General features: G+C 40.8%; 1 protein-coding gene across 4 annotated transcripts in view; it reads right to left on the reverse strand.

Annotated features, from left to right (window-relative positions):
* Positions 1-3,130: 3,130 nt before the first annotated feature.
* The window catches only part of Rspry1 (ring finger and SPRY domain containing 1), a 50,543-nt gene continuing 29,664 nt past the window's right edge, over positions 3,131-24,009 (reverse strand). For all 4 annotated transcript variants that reach the window (XM_041650189.1, XM_041650188.1, XM_041650190.1 and 1 more), the window contains exons 9-15: positions 23,826-23,941; positions 22,514-22,657; positions 13,965-14,076; positions 12,861-12,963; positions 12,376-12,528; positions 8,883-8,987; positions 3,131-4,669 (exon numbers count right to left, since the gene is read on the reverse strand). In XM_041650189.1, the coding sequence (XP_041506123.1) occupies positions 4,573-4,669; positions 8,883-8,987; positions 12,376-12,528; positions 12,861-12,963; positions 13,965-14,076; positions 22,514-22,657; positions 23,826-23,941 (830 nt within the window). In that variant the 3' untranslated portion in view covers positions 3,131-4,572. The remainder of the gene's footprint in view (positions 4,670-8,882; positions 8,988-12,375; positions 12,529-12,860; positions 12,964-13,964; positions 14,077-22,513; positions 22,658-23,825; positions 23,942-24,009) is intronic.

Raw genomic sequence — 24,009 nt, forward strand, 5'->3', positions numbered from 1 at the left:
GGCGGTGAGCAGGTAGGCTTTCTGGAGATGTTTGGGTTTTCTCATACAACAGCAATTTGGCTGTAGAGCAAGTGTTCCTGTTGGGCATGGGGAAGCATATCACTAATTCCATCACTTGGGAGGCGGAGGCAGGCAGGCCTCTGTTTGATCTATACAGGAAGTTCTAGACCAGCCAGGACTATAAGAGATCTGTCAAAAAACAAAAACAACACAACAACAAACAGCCCCCCCCCCCCACAAATATTTCAAGGAAGCAAAAGCTTTGAGCAAAACACTCGGTGGTTTCTTTGTGCAGCCCTGGCTGTTCTGTAACTCCCTCTGTAGACCAGGCTGGCTTTGAACTCAGAGATCCACCGGCCTCTGCCTTCCAAGTGTTGGGATAAAAGACATGCATCGATATCTCCTGGCATAAAATAAAGTCTTTCAGGCTCGATAGATGACTCATAGGTTGAGTACCTCATGCTCTTCCAGAGTTCAGTCTCCAGCACCCGTACTAGGCAGTTCTGTTCACTGCATTTCACTTTAGCTCTGAGATTTGACATCCTCTTCTTTAAAAAAAAAAGCTGGGACCTCTTTGAGTTCAAGGTCTGTCAGGGTTACATAGTGAGACTTTGTCTAAAACAAAAAACAGAAAACAAAAATACATGTTTTCTTTTAATTTGAAAAAAATAATACATTTTATTTGTATATGTATGCATACACATGGCAGTGCACAGTGCATGAGGTCAGGACAACTTGCAGGAGTTGGTTCTCTCCTTCTACAATATGGAGGCCAGGGATCAAACTCAGGTCATTAGTTTGGTGCCAAGTGCCTTTGCCTGCTGAATGATCATCTTACCAGCACTTTTTCATTAGGAAAAAATGTCAAAAGAAAACAAAACAAAAACCCTTTCAAACATTTATTCTACGTGTATGAATATTTTGCTTGCATATATGTCTTTGCACCACATGCATGCCTGTTGGCTGATGCCAGAAGGTGTTGGATCGCTTGGAAGTGGAGTTACAGATGGTTGTGAGACACCAATACCACGCAAGTCAAACCTGAGTCCTCTTGTATAGCCATGGGCTCTTACTCTATAGCCCAGGCTGACCTGGAACTCACAATGTAAACTAGGCTATCTTCAAATTCCTAGCAAACCACCTGCCCGTAAAATGCTGGCATTAAAGGTATCAGCCACCATAACTAGCTACATTAAAACTATTTCTGTTGGGCGTAGTGGCACACACCTTTAGTCCCAGCACCTGGGAGGCAGAGGCAGGCAGATCTCTAAGCTTGAGGTCAGTCTGGTCTACATAGTGAGTTCTAGAACATCCAAAGCTACATGGTAATATACCCTGTCAAAAAAAAAAAAACAAAACAAACAAACAACCAAACCCAACAAAAAACATACACACAAAAAAACTATTCCTGTCCAGGGGGGTGGCACAAGACTGTTAATTCCAGCACTGGGAAGCAGAGGCAGCAGGATCTCTGAGTTCCATGCCAGACTGGTCTACACAGCTGGTCCTAGGCCAGACCAGTGGAAGGTACACAGTGAGATCCTGCCCCAAAAGCATTTATATATATTTTAATAAATACATATATTTATTAAAAAATTACACATATATTTCCTAAGTGACTAAGTAGCACAAGATAAAAGAGTGGACAACACTGGAAAAAGCTGGTTTGTTTTCAAGGATACATATTAAAGATAGTTCAAATCATAAAAATCATTTTCTATTGCTGACCAACATGGTTTCAGTTTCTGTGGCACAATCATTATTTCTGGAACTCTGCAAATGGCACCATGATATTTTCCTGTTTTACATCATTCAAAAGAAGATGGCAATTCACTATTTTTTTTCTGGCTGAAACTCTAGATTTCCCCCAATGAATCACTGTGGAAATGCCCTAACAAGTTCTTTTCTCCCTCTGACTTAATGACTGAGTCTGCATGTGGCTTACCAATCCATTTCTTTCTCTTCTATATGCAGTATGTATCTTTTAAAAGTGACTCCACGATAAATGTGCTTCTACTCCAAATGGTTAATCAATTCCCTACTGAAGCTCTTCTGTTCTATAGTCTCATAGTTAAAAATTGGAAAAGCAGGCCACCTTAGGAACAAAGTTCAAGGGGAAACTTCTAGAAAGCTGGCAGGTTCCGCAATCCCTTAGCCCCTGTTGTATTAGATTTTCTGCTCCCCTAGCTCCGCCCCACTTACTCTTCTATTCCCAAGCAGAGGGCAGAACCATTCTCTAAAAACACTATCCAGGCACTTCCAAGCTTAATAAACAATTGCCTTTTTGTTGTATTTAGGAGGAAATATAAACTCCTTACCATGGGCTTCATGCATCCTGTGGCAGAGCACACTATTCCCACCACGTCCTATCTCCCCTGCACCAGCTTTCCTTCTTAGTGAGGACCTTTACACAGTGCTATGCCCACTTAGATACCTACTCCTAGAAGTCTGTCCTCATCCCGCTGCCTGGCTACATCCTTATGTCTCCCTTAGTTTTCTTCTGACAACTTCCCTTATCCATGTTACCCAAATATCTAAAGTTGTTCTGCCGCATTCTCCCCATAATTACGTACTTCTGGGTAGCATATTCTTATCCTTCATGGCACTATAAAATCATCACAGTACACAGAAATTACACTGCTTCTTCCTGCTGCTGCCCCATAAGTGGATATCTGAGAAGCCACACAGGCACAGTGCCAGCACCTATTGAAGCCTATCAATGAAGAGCTACCTGATGGATATGTAATTAACAAGACCTTACTATGTAGTCCTGGCTGGCCTGGAACTCCTAGACTGGTCTGTCTCTGCCTCCCAGGTGCTGGAACAAAAGGCATGCACCATGCCTGGCTAAACTTAATTCTTAGTTTTCTTTTCCTTTGAGGTTCCAGGGAAGGAACACGTGCCAAGCAGTATTCTACCCCTGACCTAATGATCCAGTGCTATCCAGCCCTAACTGGAACTCACTGTGGAGCAGTCTGGGCTGCCTGCAAACTCATGTGAATCTTCCAGTCTCAGCCTTGTGAGTGCTGGTATCACAGGTCTGACTTTCTTCCTTAGTTCTTACACTTGGTTCTCTCCTACCCTGAGAGTAGGAGCTTTAGGAGAAGACACCAATGAGAGCTGGGACGTGTTAGAGTAAAAAATGCAACAGATACTTTATTCTTCAATGCAAATTACTGCATTCACCACAAGCTGAAGGAGGACACGTAACTCTATCTGTATATATACTTATATATATTTGGATTTATGGAAGACCAGTGAGACATGGAAAAATCCAGCACCCCAGCAAGTACAGCCAGGAAGGCAGTCACCTCCGTGGTAGGACAGGTTTAATGAACTACAAACAAGAAAGAGGGAAAAGGAAGGAAAAGAATGTGCAGTGAATTTAAGACACCGTAAAACTTAGAAGACATCTACTGTTCAAGTATAAACTCAGTAAGGACTTGGCATAAATTGAAAGGCAGTTGCTGAGGTACACCATTATGAAATAAGTCTTAAAAAATTTACAATTCTACCTTCCAATTTTCTCAGAGAAAAAAAAAAGCAAGCTCTTGAGGCCTTCACCAGAGACCCTGAGAGGGATAAAAACACTTGATGAAGACAGAGTCAACAATTCATGATTGAACTTGCTACTCAAAAACATGTATTTATTTAAACAACAGGGTATGTGTTCTCAGACTGTCCTCTAGAGACTATTAATTCAAGCGTTTCAAAGTATATGATTTCCAAAAACAATACTGATTAAAAATTTTTTAAAAATAAAAAAAAACCTGATTTGATGGTACCTCAAAGATACACTAACTACCAAATTTTTTCCAGTCTAACATTGCAATTGGGTTAAGAGTTCCTCCTGCATTGGTAAAACATTTTTCCTCACAAAATGTGGGTACTGAAACTGGATAGAAACACCATGAATGTGAAAATATCACCAATTTTCTGTAGTTTAAAAAAACTAGAATGTTCTTTGGGATCACTAAAATATAAAACAAATTTGGGTTTTTTTCTTGTTTGTTTTGTTTTTTCCTACAGTCTGTGCACCTTTCCGCATCTCCATGTTGCTTGAAGTAATGACCTGTGTGATGCTACGTTTATAGATTCAAGTCTTGCAGTGCAATATCCATGCTTAACACACCAGGGTTTCTCTGATCAATGATGCTTAACCCAGACACGCTGTCAATTATTTCTCCAAAATGACTTCACCCCAAAATAAAAATTGTGGACTAAGACGCAAACACCTCATGTAAACAACCAAATGAACCCAACATGAATTCCGGCGTGGCTTCAGCATTCAGGAGACCCTTGTCACCTGCTGTTTTTCATGGAAGTACCACAGGCCCAGCTGCTGACATCCGGCCTCCTAGGCCTCAAAAGAAATTCAGGGCTGGCAAGTTGGATTAGATTCTAAGAGAATTTGTCTTTGACAAACTACCAATTTTAGCATAAAATCTGGCCATGGCTATAAGTTTCAATGTGTGTACAACTGGTAAGAGATGTTCGTGTGTTTTTTTTTCTTTCCATTTCAACATTGTTGGAATCGAGTAGAAATATGTCCATGGTATCTCTTCACATGTGTCATGAAATATGAGAAATCTGTCTGATTCTAGACACTATTTCTTTACGACACAATGGGCAGGTCTCCAGTTGCAAGGCACAATCCATGCACAGGTCGCTAAAGGAAAAGAGACAAATGCCAGTTAAATTAATGCTTTAAAAGGTCAAACTCTACCTGCTGGCTAAGTCTGAAATGTTAACAAGTCTGTTGGAGAAAGTGTACATATCATGCAATCATGCATAGTTTGGAAAATAACATGAAGATAATTTATAAATAAAAATTAAATCTCCCTCCTATTTTTGATCCTCCATCTTTCTCCTCTGTGGATTAAATAAAAGCTCATCTTTCTCAAGAAAATCTATATGTACAAATTACACAAACACACACATGTTTGTGTGTGCTATGTGTGTGTGTATGTTTAGGGATATATGCTATTTATCCCCTATCAGTTAGTCATTTATCCCAGTAATATTTACTTCTTCCATCACAGATGTGACCTTATTATATGATAACATGTGACTAATTATGACTAATAAATGCTTTTAGTATATATTAGATTTTCAGTTTATTTTAATTTTTCTCTCATATAGTACATTCTGACTGCAGTTTACCCTCCCTCCATCCCTCCCAGTCCCTTCCCCAATCTTTCCTCTCCCCTAGAACCAATGCTCCTCCATTTCCCTTCCAAAAAAAACTAAAAGCCAAAAACCAAAACGAAAAAAGCAGGTCTCCTAGGGCTATCAACTGAACAAGGCCTAAGAAGTTAAAATAAGACTAGGCAAAAACCCTCATATCAAGACTGGGCAAGGCAAGCGAGAGTTTCTCTGTCTAACAGCCCTGGCTGGCCTCAAACTCAGAGATCGGCCTGTTCTGCTTCCCAAGTGCTGGAATTAAAGGCATGCACCATGATTACACAGTTAGATTTTCAGTTTGTTTCTTTTTTTTTAAAGATTCATTCATTCATTTATTGCGCATACAGTGTTCTGCCTGTATGTCTGCCTGAAGGCCCGAAGAGGGTACTAGATCTCATTACAGATGGTTGTGAACCACTATATGGTTGTAGGGAATTGAACTCAGGACCTCTGAAGAGCAGCCAGTGCCCTTAATCATTGAACCATCTCTAGCCCCTAGATTTTCAGTTTTTAAAAACATTTTGTGTGGGAGGGGAGAGAAAGGGAGGGAAGCAGAGAAAAATGTATAGCTCAATAAAAAAAAATTAAGCAAAAATGTTTTGTGTATATGTACTGTGTGCGGCACTTGCAGAGGCCAGAAGAAGGCATTGGATCCCCTGGAACTAGAGTTACATATGTTTATGAGCTTCCATGTGGGAGCTGGAAATTGGACCTGGACCCTTTAGAGCTCCAGCCCTTCTAGCTTTTCTTTATAGAAGCATGACACACTTCTTGGCTGCATTCTTAGGTTTCTGCTTGTTTCCCAAGCCAATATAAAAAGTACTTTCAAATGGATCTACAAACAGGTTGGTACTTATGCACAGAGCAAGAAGAGGAGCTGGATTATGTGATAAATCTAAGTAGTAGCAACAAGTGTCTTTGTCTTGTCCCCACCATCTTAGAATGCTTCCATCATGTCGCCATTAAAAAGATGCTAGTTAGTGTGTGGTCACATCTACAGTGACTTGTGAAGCTGAGGCAGAGCATCTTGGGCTCTACAGCAAGACCGCATCTCAAAAACAAACATAATTTTCAAAAGAAAGAAGAAATAAAGAAAAATGTTAGACGTTGCTCAGTGGTATAGCACCTGCCCAGCACGTGTGAGGGTCCGAGTTCTAGCCTTGCACTGCCCAAACATTAACATTAAAAGGTGCTAAATTAGCATTTAGACAAAAAAACATATTTCAGATTATCTAAGAAAATTTTTATCTATTCTTAACTTATTAATTTTTTTGATTTACTTATTTTTTTTGAGTGTTTCACTTGTATGTCCATATTTCTGTGTACCACTGGTTGATATGGGAGTGTCATATATCAATCTGTTGATTTCATTGGTTAAGCAATAAAGAAACTGTTTGGCCCTCATAAGTTAAAACATAGGTGGGAGGAGCAAACAGAACAGAATGCTGGGAGGAAGAGGAAGTGAGCTCAGATTCGACAGCTGCTCCCCTCTCCTGGGCAGATGCAGGGATAGCTCTGCTCTCTGAGACACACGCGATGAAGCTCCGACCCAGGATGGACTAGGCTAGAATTGTCGTGGTAAGCGCACCTTGTGGGCTACACAGATTATAAGAAATGGGCTAGTCCAGGTGCGAGATTTAGCCGAGAAGAGGCTAGATAGAAATGGGCCAAGCAGTGTTTAAATGAATACAGTTTGTGTGTTGTTATTTCGGGCATAAGCTAGCAGGCAGCCGGGGTGCTGGGGAAGCAGCCCCGCTGCTCCTATTACAACAACTGGTACCCTCAGAGGTCAGACGGCATGGGATCTTCTGGAACTGTAGGTGGTTGTAAGCCACCATGTATTTTCTTTTTTGATTTTTAGTGTGTTTGCCCTGAAGATTTTGTAAAAATAGTAGTAGATTTATTTTACCTGTGATTGAGAGAAGTTTAAATAGATTTGAACTACTCTGCCCTGAAAATTATAAAAAACTATCCAGGTTTAGTGCCTTTGGGAGGAAGGTAAAGGCCGACTCCATAACCACACCATTTGCTACAACAAGAGGAGTGATTTCATTTTCAGCCTCTTCTAGGTCTCGTCATTTATTTTATCCTGATTTCTTTTCTTTACCATCGCCCTCAAAAAACTCTAAGATATAGTATTCTAGTAACTCTTTTAAATTTCTTACCAACTCTGTTGTAGAAGCTATGACCACATATTCAGGGTAATTAGTTCTAAGTCTTTACACACTAGTCCTCATCAATGAGTCCTTAGTTGTGTTTAATCCCAGTGCTTGGGAGGCAGAAACAGGCAGGTCTCTGAGTTCGAGGCCAGCCTGGTCTACAAGAGCTAGCTCCAGGACAGACTCCAAAACGACAGAGAAACCCTGTCTCAAAAACTGAAACAAAAAAAACTGTGTTTACTGTGCGGTGGTGGCTCATGCCTTTAATCCCAGCACTCGGGAGGCAGAGGCAGGCAGGTCTCTGTGAGTTTGAGGCCAGCCTGGTTTACAAGAACTAGTTGCAGGACAGGCTCCAAAGCTACAGAAAAACCCTGCCTCGAAAAACCAAAACCAAACCAAACCAAACCAAAATAACAACAACAACAAAAAAAACAAAAAAAAACAAACAAAAAAAAACATAGGAAGGGTCAAAGAAAGGGCTCACAGATGAAGATCAGATCCTTCTATTTGGAAACAAAGATGGAAAAGGGTATCAGACCTTTAAATTCTGTATCTGCCTGTAAGGCCCTAATAACTAAATCCTGCAAAGGTGTTCAATCTTAGAAATTCTGGGCAACAGCAGAGAAACTTCATAGCTAAGGGTGAAAAGAAACACAGTGCATACATTCTAACAGCCTATTAGGTAACAACATGCTTCAGAAGACCCTGGTCAACGATCCAGGCTGAGTTACTCCTGTGACGGCAAACTGTGGTCCTTAATTCTAGGGTCAAGACATCCAGGCAATAAGGTTACTACAGATTTGTCAAAAACACCAGGTATCGAATTGTGATGGACACAAGAAGCATGTATTGTCAGCATGAGTGCTGCCTACAGGCTGAGTATACTACTCACATCTTCCTAATATTAGTCAGGATGACCTTTTCAGAAAAGACCGCTCATTTGTTGCTCTGGTGATGCTAAGACACTGTCCTACAGGATCCAGGTGTCTTGGAAATTCTTTTTATAGAGCTGATTGGCTAAGCTGGCATGGGAGCTGCACTTTTTAATGGCTAGGAGTGTAAAAAGCTGGTGAGGAAGTAACCTCTAAGTGATGTCCCAAGAAGCTCATAGACAACATTACCCTTTCACATTTTGTAAAGCCAAAATTACATAAAAAACTTAAACCAGGTTTAGTAGCAGATGCCTTTAATCCCAGGATTTGGATTAGGGATTAGGCAGGTGGATCTCTGTGAGTTCAAGGTCAGCCTGGTCTATAAAGCAAGTTCCAGGACAGCCAAAGCTACACAAAGAAACCCTGTCTTGAACACCCCTCTCCCTCGCCACCCAATCTATTTGTGTGTGTGTTTATCTGAATAACTTTCATATCAAATAGCTTGTCCTTGGCAATTTAATTCCTCGCTCAGTTCACTATAGTCCTGATAATCTAAGAACCCTGGAGAACAGCTATGGATTTGCTAAAACCCCAGAAGTCACTCAAGAGCCGTATGAAATGTTGCTGAATGTGATGTGTGAAAGATCCATGAAGCACCTCCTCTCACCTGTGTCCACACGGCTTCAGCTGTGTGTCTGCTACCTCATCACAACAGAGTGAACAGCAGTTCTCTCGAATACTGACTTGTTTCAGCAGAGCAAGGCGCCTGTGCCTGAGCAGATAAAGCAATAGGAAATTCATTTTGTTAACAAGGAGTCAGCATGGGCCACATGAAATGCTCACAAAAAGCCTTACCCAGGGAAAATATACTCCACAATTTTTATTCAGTAAAGTTTTCACACATCTCAGCCTTAGTAGAGTGAAGGAGGCTAGAGCGTCATTTTACAGGTAAAAAAATTAAAGTTATATGAGATGATTTACATAAAACTTAATAAACAGAAATCAAATTTGGCTGGGCAGTAGAGGCACACACCTTTAATCCCAGCACTCGGAGGTAGAGGCAGGTAGTGAGTGGCCTCAGTGTGTTCGAGGCCACTCTGGTCTACAAGACCTAGGACTATAACACACAGAGAAACCTTGTCTTGAAAAACAAAACCAAACCAAACCAAATTCAAATCCTTTGGTCTAAGTCCAGTGTTCTTTTACCAGCAAATTTCAATGGTTTAAGTAACATATATTGAAACTTTGGTGAAAAGCACACACCTTTCCCAGGGAAAACACCCACAGTTTTCGCACAAGGGATTTATGACATGTAAACTCCCTGCAAGTTTAGACACCTTAGATTTGAACTCCTCCAGTACACTTCCATTCAGCATGGACAGGAAAGCAGACAGGAAGAACTACTCTCCTCAAGCTCACTTATGGGCTTGCTATGTGCCTGTCACTAACCCAAATCATGACAATTCAGCGCAGCAGTGAGCAGGAGATCAAATAAGTATCCTTAGCTAGGCATGGTGGCACACAGCTAGAATCAGCATTTGGGAAGCCTGGGCTCTAGAGCATATAGGGTGAAAAAAATAGCAACCACAAATACAAAAAGAAGTAACTGTTTCTATGGAGCCCATGCTCTAGATTGGCAGTGGGGGAGACAACTAAAAACTATGTTAAATGCTGATGAATAGCATGACAGAAAATAAACTGGGAAAAGGGAAAAAGAATGCTTACAGGTCTGAGAGACATAGGGGTTAGAATGGCAATCAAGGAGGGCCTCATGAAGCAAATCTTAGTAGACATGTGAGGGCATGGGGGAAACGAGCCTTATCTGAACAGTGAGTAGTGACAGAAGCTGGAATGGAGATGGGGTTACTAATAGATGATGTGGGAAGAGCACAGGAAAAGCAAGGGCTTCACTATGCGATTCTTTTACTATTTTGTATGTATTTAAATTTAGCATAATCAAGAGGTTAATAAAATACACGAGAATAGAGAATAAACATAATATAAACAACAAAATTCCAGGTGGTAGTTGCAATCCTCCTATTTCAACTTCTGTAGTAGCTCGGAGTATAGGTCTGCACGACAAAGCCTGTGTCAAAAACTTTGTGTCATTATCAGAGACAACAAAGTCTAGATTCAGAATGAAACTGACCTAACTTGTAACCTGTTGTTCTTATTCAAGATAGGAGAAACTCTGAGTGTTATATGAATATTCAGTTGCCAAGCTGATAAGCATAAACTGGCCATAAAAGATGACTTTCCACCCCTATTCTGGGAAGTTTAGCCCTGAAGAAGCAGGGGAACTCATAGATGGATCAGCTGTGCCCTTCAGGTGAATGATGAATCTCATTCCAGGAAAAGCAGGCAAACAAAGGACTGAGGTATGTCAGGAGGGAGGTGTCACCTCAGATTTTCACCGAGAGCAACAAAAGTTCACAATCTCTGTAGCATCAAGACAAATTGCACAGAAGCTCTAAGGGACAAAAACCTCAGATGCCTGAATACACTAAGTGGTCTTTGTGTTCTTAGAGTACTGCCAAGGCTTTGCTGCCCCTACTGAGACATGTTCTATTCACCTGAAACTGCTGGGTCACTGAGATGTGGTGTAAGGTAAAGAAAGAGGCTGCTTACAGCTATGTTGTGCTTCAAAACAGAAGACAGGATTTCACTGCATTACAGCTACATTTATGGTTATTGCATATGGTTTAACACAAGCTATGTCCTGGCCAGTATAGTCTCCTTGACTGCTGAGAGACTATCTTATTGATATAACACTAGTAATAACGAGTCCCCTGCCTCATACTGACCCAGATAGCTGCCCTGTTTAAAAAAAATGATAAACTTTGGCTCACACTGTGTAACAGGCTTCAATAAGCAGTAATTACCAGGAAGCAGCTGGACTATCTCCCTAGCTGAAGGAACAGACTACAATCATTTTTTTTTAAATTTATTTATTATGTATACATATTCTGTCTGCGTGTATGCCTGCAGGCCAGAAGAGGGCACCAGACCTCATTACAGATGGTTGTGAGCCACCATGTGGTTGCTGGGAATTGAACTCAGGACCTTTGGAAGAGCAGGCAATGCTCTTAACCACTGAGCCATCTCTCCAGCCCTGGACTACAATAATTTTATAAGGAAGATAAGCAGGCATTCATTCAGGAGATAAGGCCAATGTCAGTTTCTGTCAAATAAGGGCAATGTTACCTCAGACGGCTTTTTGTGTGCTCATGGCTGTAGAACAGCATTGGCATGTTTGTTATGCAGTTTACACTCCAAGAAGTGGCTTTCAATAAATCAAGTCTGTTAATAGATGTACTGATTTTCCAATATTAAGGATTTTTATACAGATATTCCAGTGAAGTTAGTTGGCATTTTTGTGTATGTGTGTGAATGTGTTCTATTTTTCTGATTTTTATTTTATTTATTCTTTTTTTTTTCTTTTTGAGATAGGCTCTCTCTTTTCTGAGACCATGGTAGCTTCAACCTCACAATGATTTTCATACCTCTGCCTCTCCAGTGGTGAGATTAAAAGTAGGAGCCACCATACCGTAAGTCCTTTTCTGACTTTTACATCAACATTATTTAGCTCATAAAAAGAATGTGGACATGTTCCTTCTTTTTCTTTGGGCTCTATAATACTTTAAATCAGTGGTTTTCAACCTTCCTAAAGCTTGACCCTTTAACACAGTTCATGTTGTGATGACCCTCAACTATAAAATTATTTTCAATGCTACTTCATACCTGTAATTTTGCTATTGTTATGAACTGTCATGCAAATACCTATGTTTTATGGGTGTTAGGTTACCCCTATAAAAGGATCATTTGATGCCCAGATTGAGAACCGCTGCTTTAAATAATAATGAAGCTATCATTTACAGTTTGATAGTGAGAGCTCTTGTGAAACCACCTGCTTTTGTCAGACAAAGCTTTTAATTTTTGTTTTCAAATAAATTTTACACTACCTTCTGGTCAGTACTTGTTTATATGTAACTTCCTAGGATCTGTTTTACTAATCTATGTTTCTCAGAAAGTTAACCTTTTCAGTGAGATTATTTGTTCAAAGTTACTTGTTCAATGCTGAAAAAAAATCTCCCATAAGTTGTTATGATTTTCCTTGAGAAGCACAAGACAGTCTGGAAAGAGCCTGGGCAGACTCTTACCTTGGCAAAATGATCTTTTCTTCAGCTGTTAGGAAGGCGTAATCATTAAAAGTGCTAAATTTCATAGATGGTGGGTATTTGAATGGTTTTGCTCCAAAATTGAACTCACATTGTTGATATGACATGAAACTAGCTGCAGCAAAAAATCCAGATCTACAAATAAAAATGAGCACAGAGGTCAACAGAATTCATAAGACCAAGTTCATATACAGAGTCACTCTGAGAAAGTCAGAGTGAGTCAGTCATTCTGGGAGAAGGGAAGCAGGACAGCCCTGTGAGCCAGGGGAGACACCTTTATCTTTCTGTATCAAACTCTTGGACATGGAGGACATATCAAATGGAGCTCTAAATAATTAAAAAAAATCCATTTCTCATAATTGCTTAGATAAATGAACAAAGGTTTTTTTTTGGTTTTTTTTTTTTTATTCTTGAGAAAAGTACATTCCATGAATCTACTCAATCTTTGACTGAAAAGAGCTACTTACACGGTGGATGAAAAGACTTGCTTCTCAGGAGGCAGCTGGTTGCCATTTAGAAAGAAGATCATTTGCTTTTCATTCAAGTCTAACAGAAACCCTACTGTGTCGCCTGGAAGATAAACCAAACACTGTTAGGCTTGTGCTACCCAGATCCTTCAAGAGCCTCAATGGCCCTGTACTAAGCTGCCATATTCAACATGCTTATCTTTGTTTCCTGTGCTTCCACTAAACCATGACAAGCCATCAACTGTATAAGATGCATCCCAATTTCAAGAGGCTAAAAAGTGAAAAAAATGTACATGCTGGGTAAGATAAAATTATGTGCTGATTTGTCTCTCGGGCGAGATTTAAAATGCCCTAGATAACAACTACAAAACATGTCTTTGTTTTGAAGCATACATTCTTTTAAAGTGAGCTCTCATTTTTTGTTCTAGTTTATAATAAAATCCTGAAAGCATTAAACATTATTTTATTGTTTGTTTTTGGTTTTTCTGAGATAGGATCTTTATATGTGGCCTTATCTAGTCTCAAACTGGCTATGTAGCCTAAGATGGTCTCAAATGTGAAATCCTCCTGCTTCAGCCTCCTGAATGTTAAGATTATAGGTACATCCCACCATGATAAGCCAATCATGCTTTGTGTTCTTCTGGCCTTGAATTTGGTATGTAGCTGAGAATAATCTTGAGCTTTTGATTCTATTGCCTCTATCTCATGAGTCCTGGGGATTACTGGTTATACCTCTGTACCCAGATATCTCAGTGCTAGAGACTGAACCTAGGGCTTCCATGGATCATAGAAAGTATTAGATTCTCCTGGAGCTGGAGTTACAGGCAGGGTGCTGGAAATGATCTCGGATCCTCTGGAAAAGCAGCACATGTTTCTACATGTGAGCCATTTCTACAGCTCCTAAGAATTTAATATTCTGAAATGGTTTTGCTTCAGAAGGGTTGCCACAACAGGTAAAGTCTATAAGAGAATACCTTTCACAGTCATGACAGTGATACTGACTCTAAGTCTCCTATGAAGATATTTAAAGCCTACCACAGTGAATGCCTGCTGAAAACTAGCTGTCCTAACCCAGGTGACAAATTCAAGGTGAAGAATGAATACCTTCCTTCCAGCACGGGTGCAAATGAGGCTTGCTTCTGGCATTGTACCAAATCAGCTGCCGGCAGCCATCATAGGCACAGGAATACTCATCGTCCCCAATGCCGTATCCTTCCTGAAGAGAGACAAGGCTCAGAACATTAACAAGACTCTACCTAGTCTAACATGGGGAGACCTAGTAGGTAGCATCCTAAGCTTTTCTGGATGAAGAGAAAGCCTATGGTACCTGGAAGATATCAAATTAACAGAGAAGCCTAGTTCCAAGTAAACAAATACCAGTTCCACCAACACAGATCGGCCCAGTGCTTCCTTTGCTGCAGGCACTCTCACACCTGTAGTCAGGTTAGTTCTTAGACCATTCCTGAAAAAGGAAACAGCCTCCTGAAGGGTAGTCAGCTTCCTTGTAGACTAGTTCTAAGAAAAGCAAATTTTAGTTTGAATTTAAACTTACAAGATCTGTAGACTTGCTACTTGTCTGTGGCCAAGCGAACTTTCCTGAATGTGGTAGATTCAAAAAATGCCCACATCTTTAGATTTTATGAATGTAAAATAATGAGTACTTAGCTCAAAACTATTTTGATAACAGTCCGATTTGAAAATTTTAAAGGTTCTCAACAATCAATTTCTTTTATTACTTGCTACCTCCCCCCCCCCGCCGGGTTTCTCTGTAGCTTTGGAGCCTGTCCTGGAACTTGCTCTGCAGACCAGGCTGGCCTCAAACTCACAGAGATCCACCTGCCTCTGCCTCCAAGTGATGGGATTAAAGGTTTGTGCCACCACTGCCAGGCTTTGCTTGTTACCTTTCAATTATTGCCCAGAATTAATATATAAGGGTGAATGGGAGCAGGCACACCTATAAATACCAGGACTTAGGAGGCAGAGGCAGGGCTAGGAGGGTTCATGAGACCTTGTCACACAAATGAAAAGGGTGAGTGAGATCTTTATTTTTATTATTATTATTATTTTAACTTTTATTTATTCTTTGTCGATTTTACATCATGCACCTGATCCTATTTATCTCCCATCCCCTTGCATCTACCCTTTGCCCTTGCAATCTCACCACTAAAAACAAAGCAAAATTTAAAACCAAAAACCAAATCAAACGAAACCAAACAAGACAAAAAGAGTACCATTGTGGTAGCTGTCATATTCCTCTGTGAGTCACAGCTGACCCTTTAGCCCATTCATCTTTACTTGTAAGAGTTCATTGCTAATAGTCATTGGTCTGGTTCCAGGCCTCTGGCTTCTGCTAGATTACTGATAATGGGCCTCTCACTGGGGCTCCTCTTGGATATCCTGCTGACTCTGATACCTGCCCTCATTTTACCCCTTCTGGGAGAGAAGGCCCTCACCTCATTTGCACAAGTGTGCTGCCCAGAAGTGGTTGTGAGTGAGATCTTGTTTTCAGTGCTTGCCCATAAACAAACAAACAAGAAAAATAAACAGGGACAGGGAGATAGTTCAGTGAATAAAGGTACTGGTTGTCAAGCCTGGCAACTTGAGTTTGCTCTCTGGAACCTAAAATGTGAGGAGAGAACAGTCTCCAGGAAGTTGTCCTCCAACCTTCACATGCATGTCATGGAGCATGCATAATGCTCCTGTCTAAATAAATAAGTCAATTATAACAAAAATATACTTTAAAAATTCATTTTTATTTGTGTATGTGTGTATATATGCATGTATGTATGCATGCATGCATGCATACCTGTAGAGGTCAGAAGGGGGCCTCAGATTCCCTGCATATAGTTGGTTATAGGCTACCTAACATGGGTGCTAGGAACCAAACTTCAGTCCACATAAGAACAGTTTTCAAAGAGAAGAAATAATTAGAAATAGAAGTATGAAAGAAGTGGAGGAGACAGAAGCAAGTCAAACAACTGTCATCCTTAAGCACCAATGGTGAGGAACAGAGTTAAAGGGAATGAAACATGATTAAACACAAACCTCAGTTCCCGCTAGCCTGTTTGTTCTATGTGATAAAGAGTATAGTCAGAATATAGACAGGAGAGAGTTCTGACAAACTGCCTAACTATAATATAATGAATATCTGAATTAGAATTAGTACTTGATGTGCACTATGCAGAACATTGAAAAGTTAAGTAGCCCGGTGTGGTGGTGTCTTTAATCCCGGTACTCATAAAAAAAGTTAAGCTGGATACACGCTTTTAATCCCATCACTTGGGAGATGAAGGCAGGTGGTTCTTTGAGAGTTCAAGGCCAGCCTGGTCTACAGAATGAGTTCTAGGACAGGCTCCAAAGCTACATAGAGAAACCCCCTCGAAAAACCAAAAACAAATAAACAAATAAATGAAAAGTTAGATGAACTTGACCTAATTGTTTTGCAGAGCAGAAATTCAGCATGCTACAAGCAACCACTTGCTAACCCTTCCTGAGATGCAACAAATCAGTAAGTAAAAATCTACACACTGAGCAAGAAAGAGGCCCGGGGAACTTAAACCTCAGCTCCAAAAAAAAAAAATCAACCGAAACAAAACAAACAAAACCACTAAATTTGAGTGCTGGAAACAGGCAAATGAAAACAATTTCGCTACCTTTATTTTTTTTTTTTAAGCGCGCGCGCGTGTGTGTGTGTGTGTGTGTGTGTGTGTGTGTGTGTGTTGGTTCTCACTTTCCATCAAGTGGGTTCCGGGACTGAACTCAAATCTTTAGAACTGGCAGCAAGAGCCATCTCACTGGCCCCATCCATCTTTACTTTCTATGACCTAGGAAGTCTTTGACAGAACATTTGATCAAGCCTGGCAAGATCCTCTGGGTGAAGCTACAGGACAAGGGGAAACTCTGATTCAATTTTAGTCATCTATCAACTTATGCAGAGCTAAGAAGTAGATGTTAATGAACTTACATCTTAGAGTAAGTTCTTTCATCTTAAAAACATTTCTAGTAGGATTAACATTGGTTTTCATTGGCAATGTTAGATCCCTAGGAGAATAGGGTAGCTAGCTTGATATTCTGGTATTCTTAAATTTCTTGTTTCTTAGTCATGTATATTATAGCAATAGAAGCAATTAAAAAAATGTTTATTATCGCTTATCACTGATGGAATAGTATGAATCCTTCCCACTATAAGAGGAAAGCCATTTTTTTTCCTGTTATGAAACATCCCTAAACCTTTCTATTATTCAGCATCTTAGGAGATAGTGTCCTGATTCTTGCTCTGCAAGCAGACTAAGATTCACTAGGCTCTGGCAGGTCCTTCCCATCAGACTCCCTCCATTACCCCAGGGGGATGGGTAGGGCTTATTTGTGACAACAGTGTTGCTGCATTCTAGACAGATCAGCCTCCCCTAATACTAACCGTTTAACTTCCCTTTTCTAGATTTCGGCATTGCCCCCCAGTCTATTTTCTACTATTTTAGAGTCTGGAAGCTCCCAACAGGCTTCCAAGTCATTGCTTTTCCTTTTTCTTTCCTCCCACCTCTCTCTGAGACAGGGTTTCTCTGTGTGGCCCTGACTGTCCTGGAACTGACTCTGTAGACCAGGCTGGCCTGAAACTCAGAGATCCGCCTGCCTCTGTCTTCTGAGTGCTGGGATTACAGGCGTGCGCCATCATGGTTTTTCTTCATTTTTAAATCGGAGAGTGTGTGAAAGACTTATCCTGTTGGATGCTCATAAGAAGGAAAAAGATATTTTAGATAAATCAAACTGTACTGTTAGTCCTCAAAATGCTCCATCAAAAATAACACAAAACAAGACAAACTATCCTGTAGGTGTCCAAAGAACTATCCTAAAGTTTCTCATTTTAATGTTCCATATCTGAGCCCAATACTTTATTTGCTTGAGACTGAAACCCATGCAGAAGAGTTACAATAAAGGTGCTATAAAGACCTCAAATCTTTATAAACAGGTGTTAGCTGCACAATAATTTATTGCCATAAAACTGCAGGCTGTCTATACAAGTGAAAAGATGAATGATCATCAGAATAATGTCATGGTAACAAAAAGCTTACATTTGAAAAAAGACTTTCTGTCTGACTTCAACAGATTTCTAACTGGGATCCTAGCTGAGTTAGTTCTTGGATCAGGAAAAATAATTGTTGCTTTAAAAAAAAAGTCAAAATTGTGGCTCAGAGGTTAAAAGCATTCTTTCTCTTGCAGAGGATCTGAGTTTGGTTTCTAGCAACCATGTTGGATGACTCACAACTGACTTTAACTCTAGCTGCAGGAGGTCTGATGTCTTCCTCTGGCCTCCAAATACACAAGCATGAGTGTGCATTCACATACACACACACGGGGGGGGGTGTTGAATCTAAAAAGCCAAAAGCCTGTTACAAAGTAGAGGGCAAGAAACTAAAAATTTTTAGTCTTAATTTGAGGTGTCAAGTATCTACACCTCTAGGACAGAAACAGTTTTAGCCACAAGCTTTACTGATCATTAAAAAAAAATAAGTGTTGTTAGTATGACTACTAGAAAATTCCAATAGAAAAATATGTAGAAAAGGTACCTTTATTTAGCGGATAATGAGGACTATTGAGAATCCCTGATTTCTTTATTTCTGGCCTGCTTTATCACTTTCAAATGAGAAGACAGGACAATCCTTGCAGATTCTCCTCATTTTTAGAAAGAAAGTAAAAATCTGTTGTAAAATAGGAATTAGTCCTAGTCTTTTTCTTTTATTGGCTTTTTGAGACAAAGTTTCTCTATGTTACATTCCTGGCTGTGCTAGAACTTGCTTTTTAGAGACCAGGCTGGCCTCGAACTCAGAGATCCGCCTGCCTCTGCCTCCCGAGTGCTGGGATTAAAGGTGTGTGCCACAACTGCCTGGCAGTGGTCTTATTCTTTATTTCCTTTTCTCAGTTCCAATTTTTCTCATTTTTGAAATGGAAACTGTGAAAAGAAAACAAAAAAGATATCTAAAAAAAGGTGGAGGAGGTTGTAGAAATCAGACGACAAGACTAAAGACACTGACTTTCTGAGACAGGGTCTTGTTAGGCTGGGAGACTTGGATTGGCATGCCAGCTCAAAATTAGTGCTGTATTGTTTGTTTTATCTTTCTTTCTTTGGAGCCTGTCCTGGCACTTGCTTTGTAGACAAGACTGGCCTCGAACTCACAGAGATCCACCTGCCTCTGTCTCCTAAATGCTAGGATTTAAGGCCTGTGCCACTACTGCCCACCCATTGTTTGTTTTTTCAAGACAGGGTTTCTCTGTGTAGCCCTGGCTGTCTTGGAACTCACTCTGTAGACTAAACTGGTCTTAAACTCAGAGACCCGCCTGTCTCTGCCAGTGCTGGGATTAATGGCATGAGCCACCACATATGGCTCAAGATTATTTTTCAACGTTAAAAAAGAAAGCTACTTTTAGGACATTTATTTGGAACAGGCAACCAGTATCCATATATTTGACAAACTGATGTTAGAAACTAGACAATGTGTTGGGGAATATTATTTTCAGGTATGTGACTTTTATTTAGGCTGCATTTATTTAACTTTGTGAAGTTGTGTTACTGTGCCTTTCTAAAACACCTGATGGTCCTAATAAAGAGATGAATGGTTAATAGAGAGGCAGGAGCAAGGATAGGCGGGACTGGCAGGCAGAGAGAATAAATAGGAGGAATCTGAAAGGACAGAGAACAAGGAGAGGAGGACACCAGGAGGCAACCACCCAGCTACACTGCCAGCCACAGAGCAAGAAGGAAAGTAAGATATACAGAGAGAGAGAGAGAGAGAGAGAGAGAGAGAGAGAGAAGGAGGCCAGAGGCAAAAAGTGGTTGGGATAATTTAAGAAAAGCTGGCAAGAAACAAGCCAAGCTAAGGCAGGGCATTCATAACTAAGAATAAGCCTCCGTATGTAATTTACTTGGGAGCTGAGAGGTACTCAAAAAGCCAAAAGAGTAAAAATCATCACACAACAATAGAATTATTTTTCAGACCTAGGAACTTTTGACTACACAGCAGCTCAAAAAAATCCCAGGTTTTCAAATATGACAGGTTCCCAAATAAACAGCAGCAGACTGCAGTCCACATAATGCAAGAGTCCAGCTAACCCCGCCTTGCCCATTAGCCCTCTTCTTACAACTATTTTCTTTCTAGTCCAGGAGTTTTACAAAATAATCTTGGACAAAGCTGAATTGATTTCAAATAACCTTTTTTCCCCCTACACTTAATTCACTTTATCTTTCTGGTACAAAAACTCAAGTCCTCTGAATGCAGACTCTGGTATGCATTTTCACAAGATGGCCAGTGAATTTCTGATAAGGAGACTTGATGAAATCAGGGGTTGGTTAGCTATGAGATGGCATCAAAGGTGGCAAAGTTGCCCAGGGGGGCAGTACAGCCCCTGGCTGATGTGCAGCTGTTATCAAAACAGGCTGTCAGTAGCAGCTTCTTGGACACAGGAGCAGATAGAATGCCAGTGCCTCTGCCCCAGATGAGGCACACCAGCACAGAGCCACAGTGGCCTACCATCTTGTGTGGGATGATGTGGGGCTTGATGATCTTGTAGCATCTCCATATAGGATAATGGAAAGCTTGGCTAAGGTGATGGCCCCTTGGAGGGCAACGGTGACCTGTTTGGAGCATTTAACATCAAGACCAACATGGCCATTGTAATCCCCAATACCAACAAAAGCCTTGAACTTGGTCCACTGACCAGCAGCGTCTGCTTCTGTCTTTTAGAACCTCATCCTTTAGGGATACACCCAGAAAAAATAATCTTGGATTTCTTAGTGGGCATGGAGAATAGGCAGATCTCCTCCAGGGACTAGATGTTCATGTCCTTAACCAGGCACTGGCCCAGCCTGGTGACAGGGATCCACTCCTTGTCTTTGGCTTTACCTTCACAAGCCTTGCAGTGTTGACCATGACTCAACCTAGCTAGGCCTCCCAAGGACTGAGGACCCTTCCTGCTGCACCAGCATCACCCGTCATCCATGTTTTCTCCAAAAAGAAAGCTCATATATCATAAAAGTTGACTAACAGTAGAAATTCAGTTGGGTTAGGTGTTGAAGGGTATGTCTAGTCAGGTGTGGTGGTGTAGGCCTATATCCCTGCACTTGGGAGGCTGAAGGAAGAGGAGCACAGTGAGTTTCAGGTTTGGGCCATATAATGATATAGGTTAGCAAGACCTTATTTCCAAAAGGAAAAGTATTCACCTGAAGGACCCATGACACTCCCACATCAGTGGTATCCCAGGCCTGCTTACTATAGAAGATTTAGACTTCCCTTTACTTCAGTACTTTCTAAAACAAAAGATAAATAAATATTGAAAATAAATGTGCCTATTAATTACAAGGTAAAAAATCAAATAAGAAGTTAGCCAATATTTAATGCTATGGAAAGAGAATTTATACATGGTTCTCTTTTTCCTTTGAGACAGGACCCAGGACCTCCGCTCCCCGAGACAAGGTTTCTCTGCTTAACAGTTCTGGCACCTCTGGAACTCACTCTGTAGACTATGTTGGTCTTGCACTCAATAGAGGTTGCCTGCCTGTACCTTCCAAGTGCTGGGATTTAAAGCGTGTACCACCACCACCCAGCTAAAGATTTTTTTTTGTTTTGTTTTCTCTTTCGGTTTTTTTGAAACGGTTTCTACATATATTTTGATTGTCCTGGAACTCATTCTGTAGATCAGACTGGCCTCAATTCAGAGATTAACCTGCCTCTGTCTCCTGAGTACTGGGATTAAAGGCATGCACCAACACTGCCCAGACAAAGATTCCTTTATTTAAAGATGCATTTTTATTTTTTTATTATGTGTATGTTAGCGTGTGTGTGCAATATGTATGTGGGCACCCAAAGAGGCCAGAAAGGGTTGCTGGATCTCCTGAAGCTGGATTTACAAATGGTTGTTAGTATCTTCACGTGGGTACTAGGAACCAAATTCAGGTCCTCTGGGATGAGCAGAAAGCACTCTTAACTACTGAATCATCTCTCTGGCAACCTTATAAGGTTTCCAAACCCTACAAGGTTTCCAAAATTTAATCTCAAGGTAAAAATCATCCATTGCCAACCAGGCTGTGGTGGTGTACACTTTTACAACCACCAGGACTCAGAAGGCAGAGGCAGGTGGATTTCTGAGTTTAAGGTCAGCAAGTTCCAGGACAGTCAGGGCTATACAGAGAAACACCATCTCGAAAATAACAAAAAACAAAATGGAATAATAGATGTCCCCTGTTACAGTTCGATAACTGGGCCCCAAATATGGCTGGGACTACAGGAGAGCCATAAAGACATATTTCTAGTTGAGTGGTGGTGGCGCATGCCTTTAATTCCGGCACTCGGGAGAAAGAGGCATGCTGATCTCTGTGAGTTTGAGGCTAGCCTGGTCTACAAAACGAGTTCCAGGCTGTTACACAGAGAAACCCTGTCTTGAAAAACAGAAACAAGACCAAACAAACAAGCAAAAAAAGAGAAAAGCCCAGAGGCTGAGAGGCATCTCCACTTGTTTCCTAGTTCTACATCAGCACAGCAAGCCTCTGTTAGGAGTCTGGCACCACTTAGCTATTGAGCAAACCTGTCTGAAGATAAACATATCCACCTGTCCACTGGAAAAGCAAGCTGCCGCTGTTTCATTTGCATTCCCCTGGTACTCACGTGGTTTAGAAACTTGCTGTCTCGAGTAGCCCAGCCAATCTGCATGACACCAGAAGTGATCACCGTTACTTCGTAGTACCACACCCCAGTGTCCACACAAAAAGTGCAGCGGACACTCTCAAAGGAGGAGGCATCACAGCGAGCCTGGCAGAACCAAGGAGAACAAATCAATCCATCAGTAACTGAAAGACGGGACAGAGTTTTCCTTATCAATGCTCTCCACTGTCCATCTTCAGTAATTTTAAAAAGCATCAAACTGAGTGACTTCTAGGGTTTCAAAGATAGCTGCAGCTGCAAGTAGTTAAAGCTACTGTTTTGTTTTTCAGTACTTAGAGAGCTTCCTGAAGAATCAGCATCTTTATAGATGCAAACATTGTCTTCATCAGATGAAGAAGGAGAAAGGTAAAGACAGGGTATCTACATAGAATCCAAAGACAAAATGACAAAAGGGATTTGGCAACCACTGTTCAACTTGTACTTCAATTCTGAAATGCCTCGTCCTTGGTACTTTCCTGTATATAATCAGCTCTTCTATCACCTGCAGTATAAAATTGGCAATATTCAACACAAGAAAAGGAAGCACCAGGTCTAGCACAATTGGCTATGTGGGCATTTGCAGAAGGAGAGGCTTCTTTGGGAAACATCTGTCTTCATACTTTTAGTTGAATAAAATGACAAAGATTAAAAACAGATATAGAGCTAGTTCCAGGATAGGAACCAAAAGCTACGGAGAAACTCTGTCTTGAAAATCAAAACAAAACAAAACAAAAAAAAAAAAACAACAAAAAAACAGATATAGAGCTAAGAGAGATGGCTCAGCAGTTAAGATCACTGACCATGTGAGTCCCAGCACCCACATGGTGGCTCACAAACTTCTGAACTCCAGATCCAGGGCATCCGATGACTTCTGGAATCCACAGGCACCAGGCAGGGAAATGGTACATAGACATACATGCAGGCATAATATCCATATACATGAGATAAAATATTTTGAAGTGTTTAAAAACATATTTAGCTAGGGCTGTAACTCAGTAGTAGAACACTTACTTAGGAATTGAGTCCCACAACCAAACAGTTCAGACATATGTGAACCAGTCAACAAGCACTGTAGCGCTACAATGGATGCAGCTCTGTGGGCTGTAACTGAGTGAGAGGCATCCCAAAGCAATCTCTATCCCTACCACTTCTACCTCTAGCCACTCTTCAGATAGAAGAAAAGCCTCTACCTGTTCTGTTAACCATTGTTCTGAAGCAGGGCATAAGAAATGGGGGAAAGTAGTTTTGGCCCTCAAAAGGTCTGTGAAAGCGTTACCTCCAAGCCGTGAGGTGAGATCTTCAAGTACTCGCTGACATCATTGCTGTTCAGCATGGCCCTGATGTTTCTCAAGTCCACTTTCTCGTAGGTTAGTTGTCTACCTTCTTTTAAAACTGCAAAAGAAAAGGTGGTCATGTTTCCTAGGGCAGACTGTAATAGTTTGGAAGAAAGGGAAAACTGT

This window comes from Microtus oregoni, unplaced genomic scaffold (assembly GCF_018167655.1).
Source record: "Microtus oregoni isolate MIOR12 unplaced genomic scaffold, Mior012 000004F_ref0000308, whole genome shotgun sequence".
NCBI lineage: Eukaryota > Metazoa > Chordata > Mammalia > Rodentia > Cricetidae > Microtus > Microtus oregoni.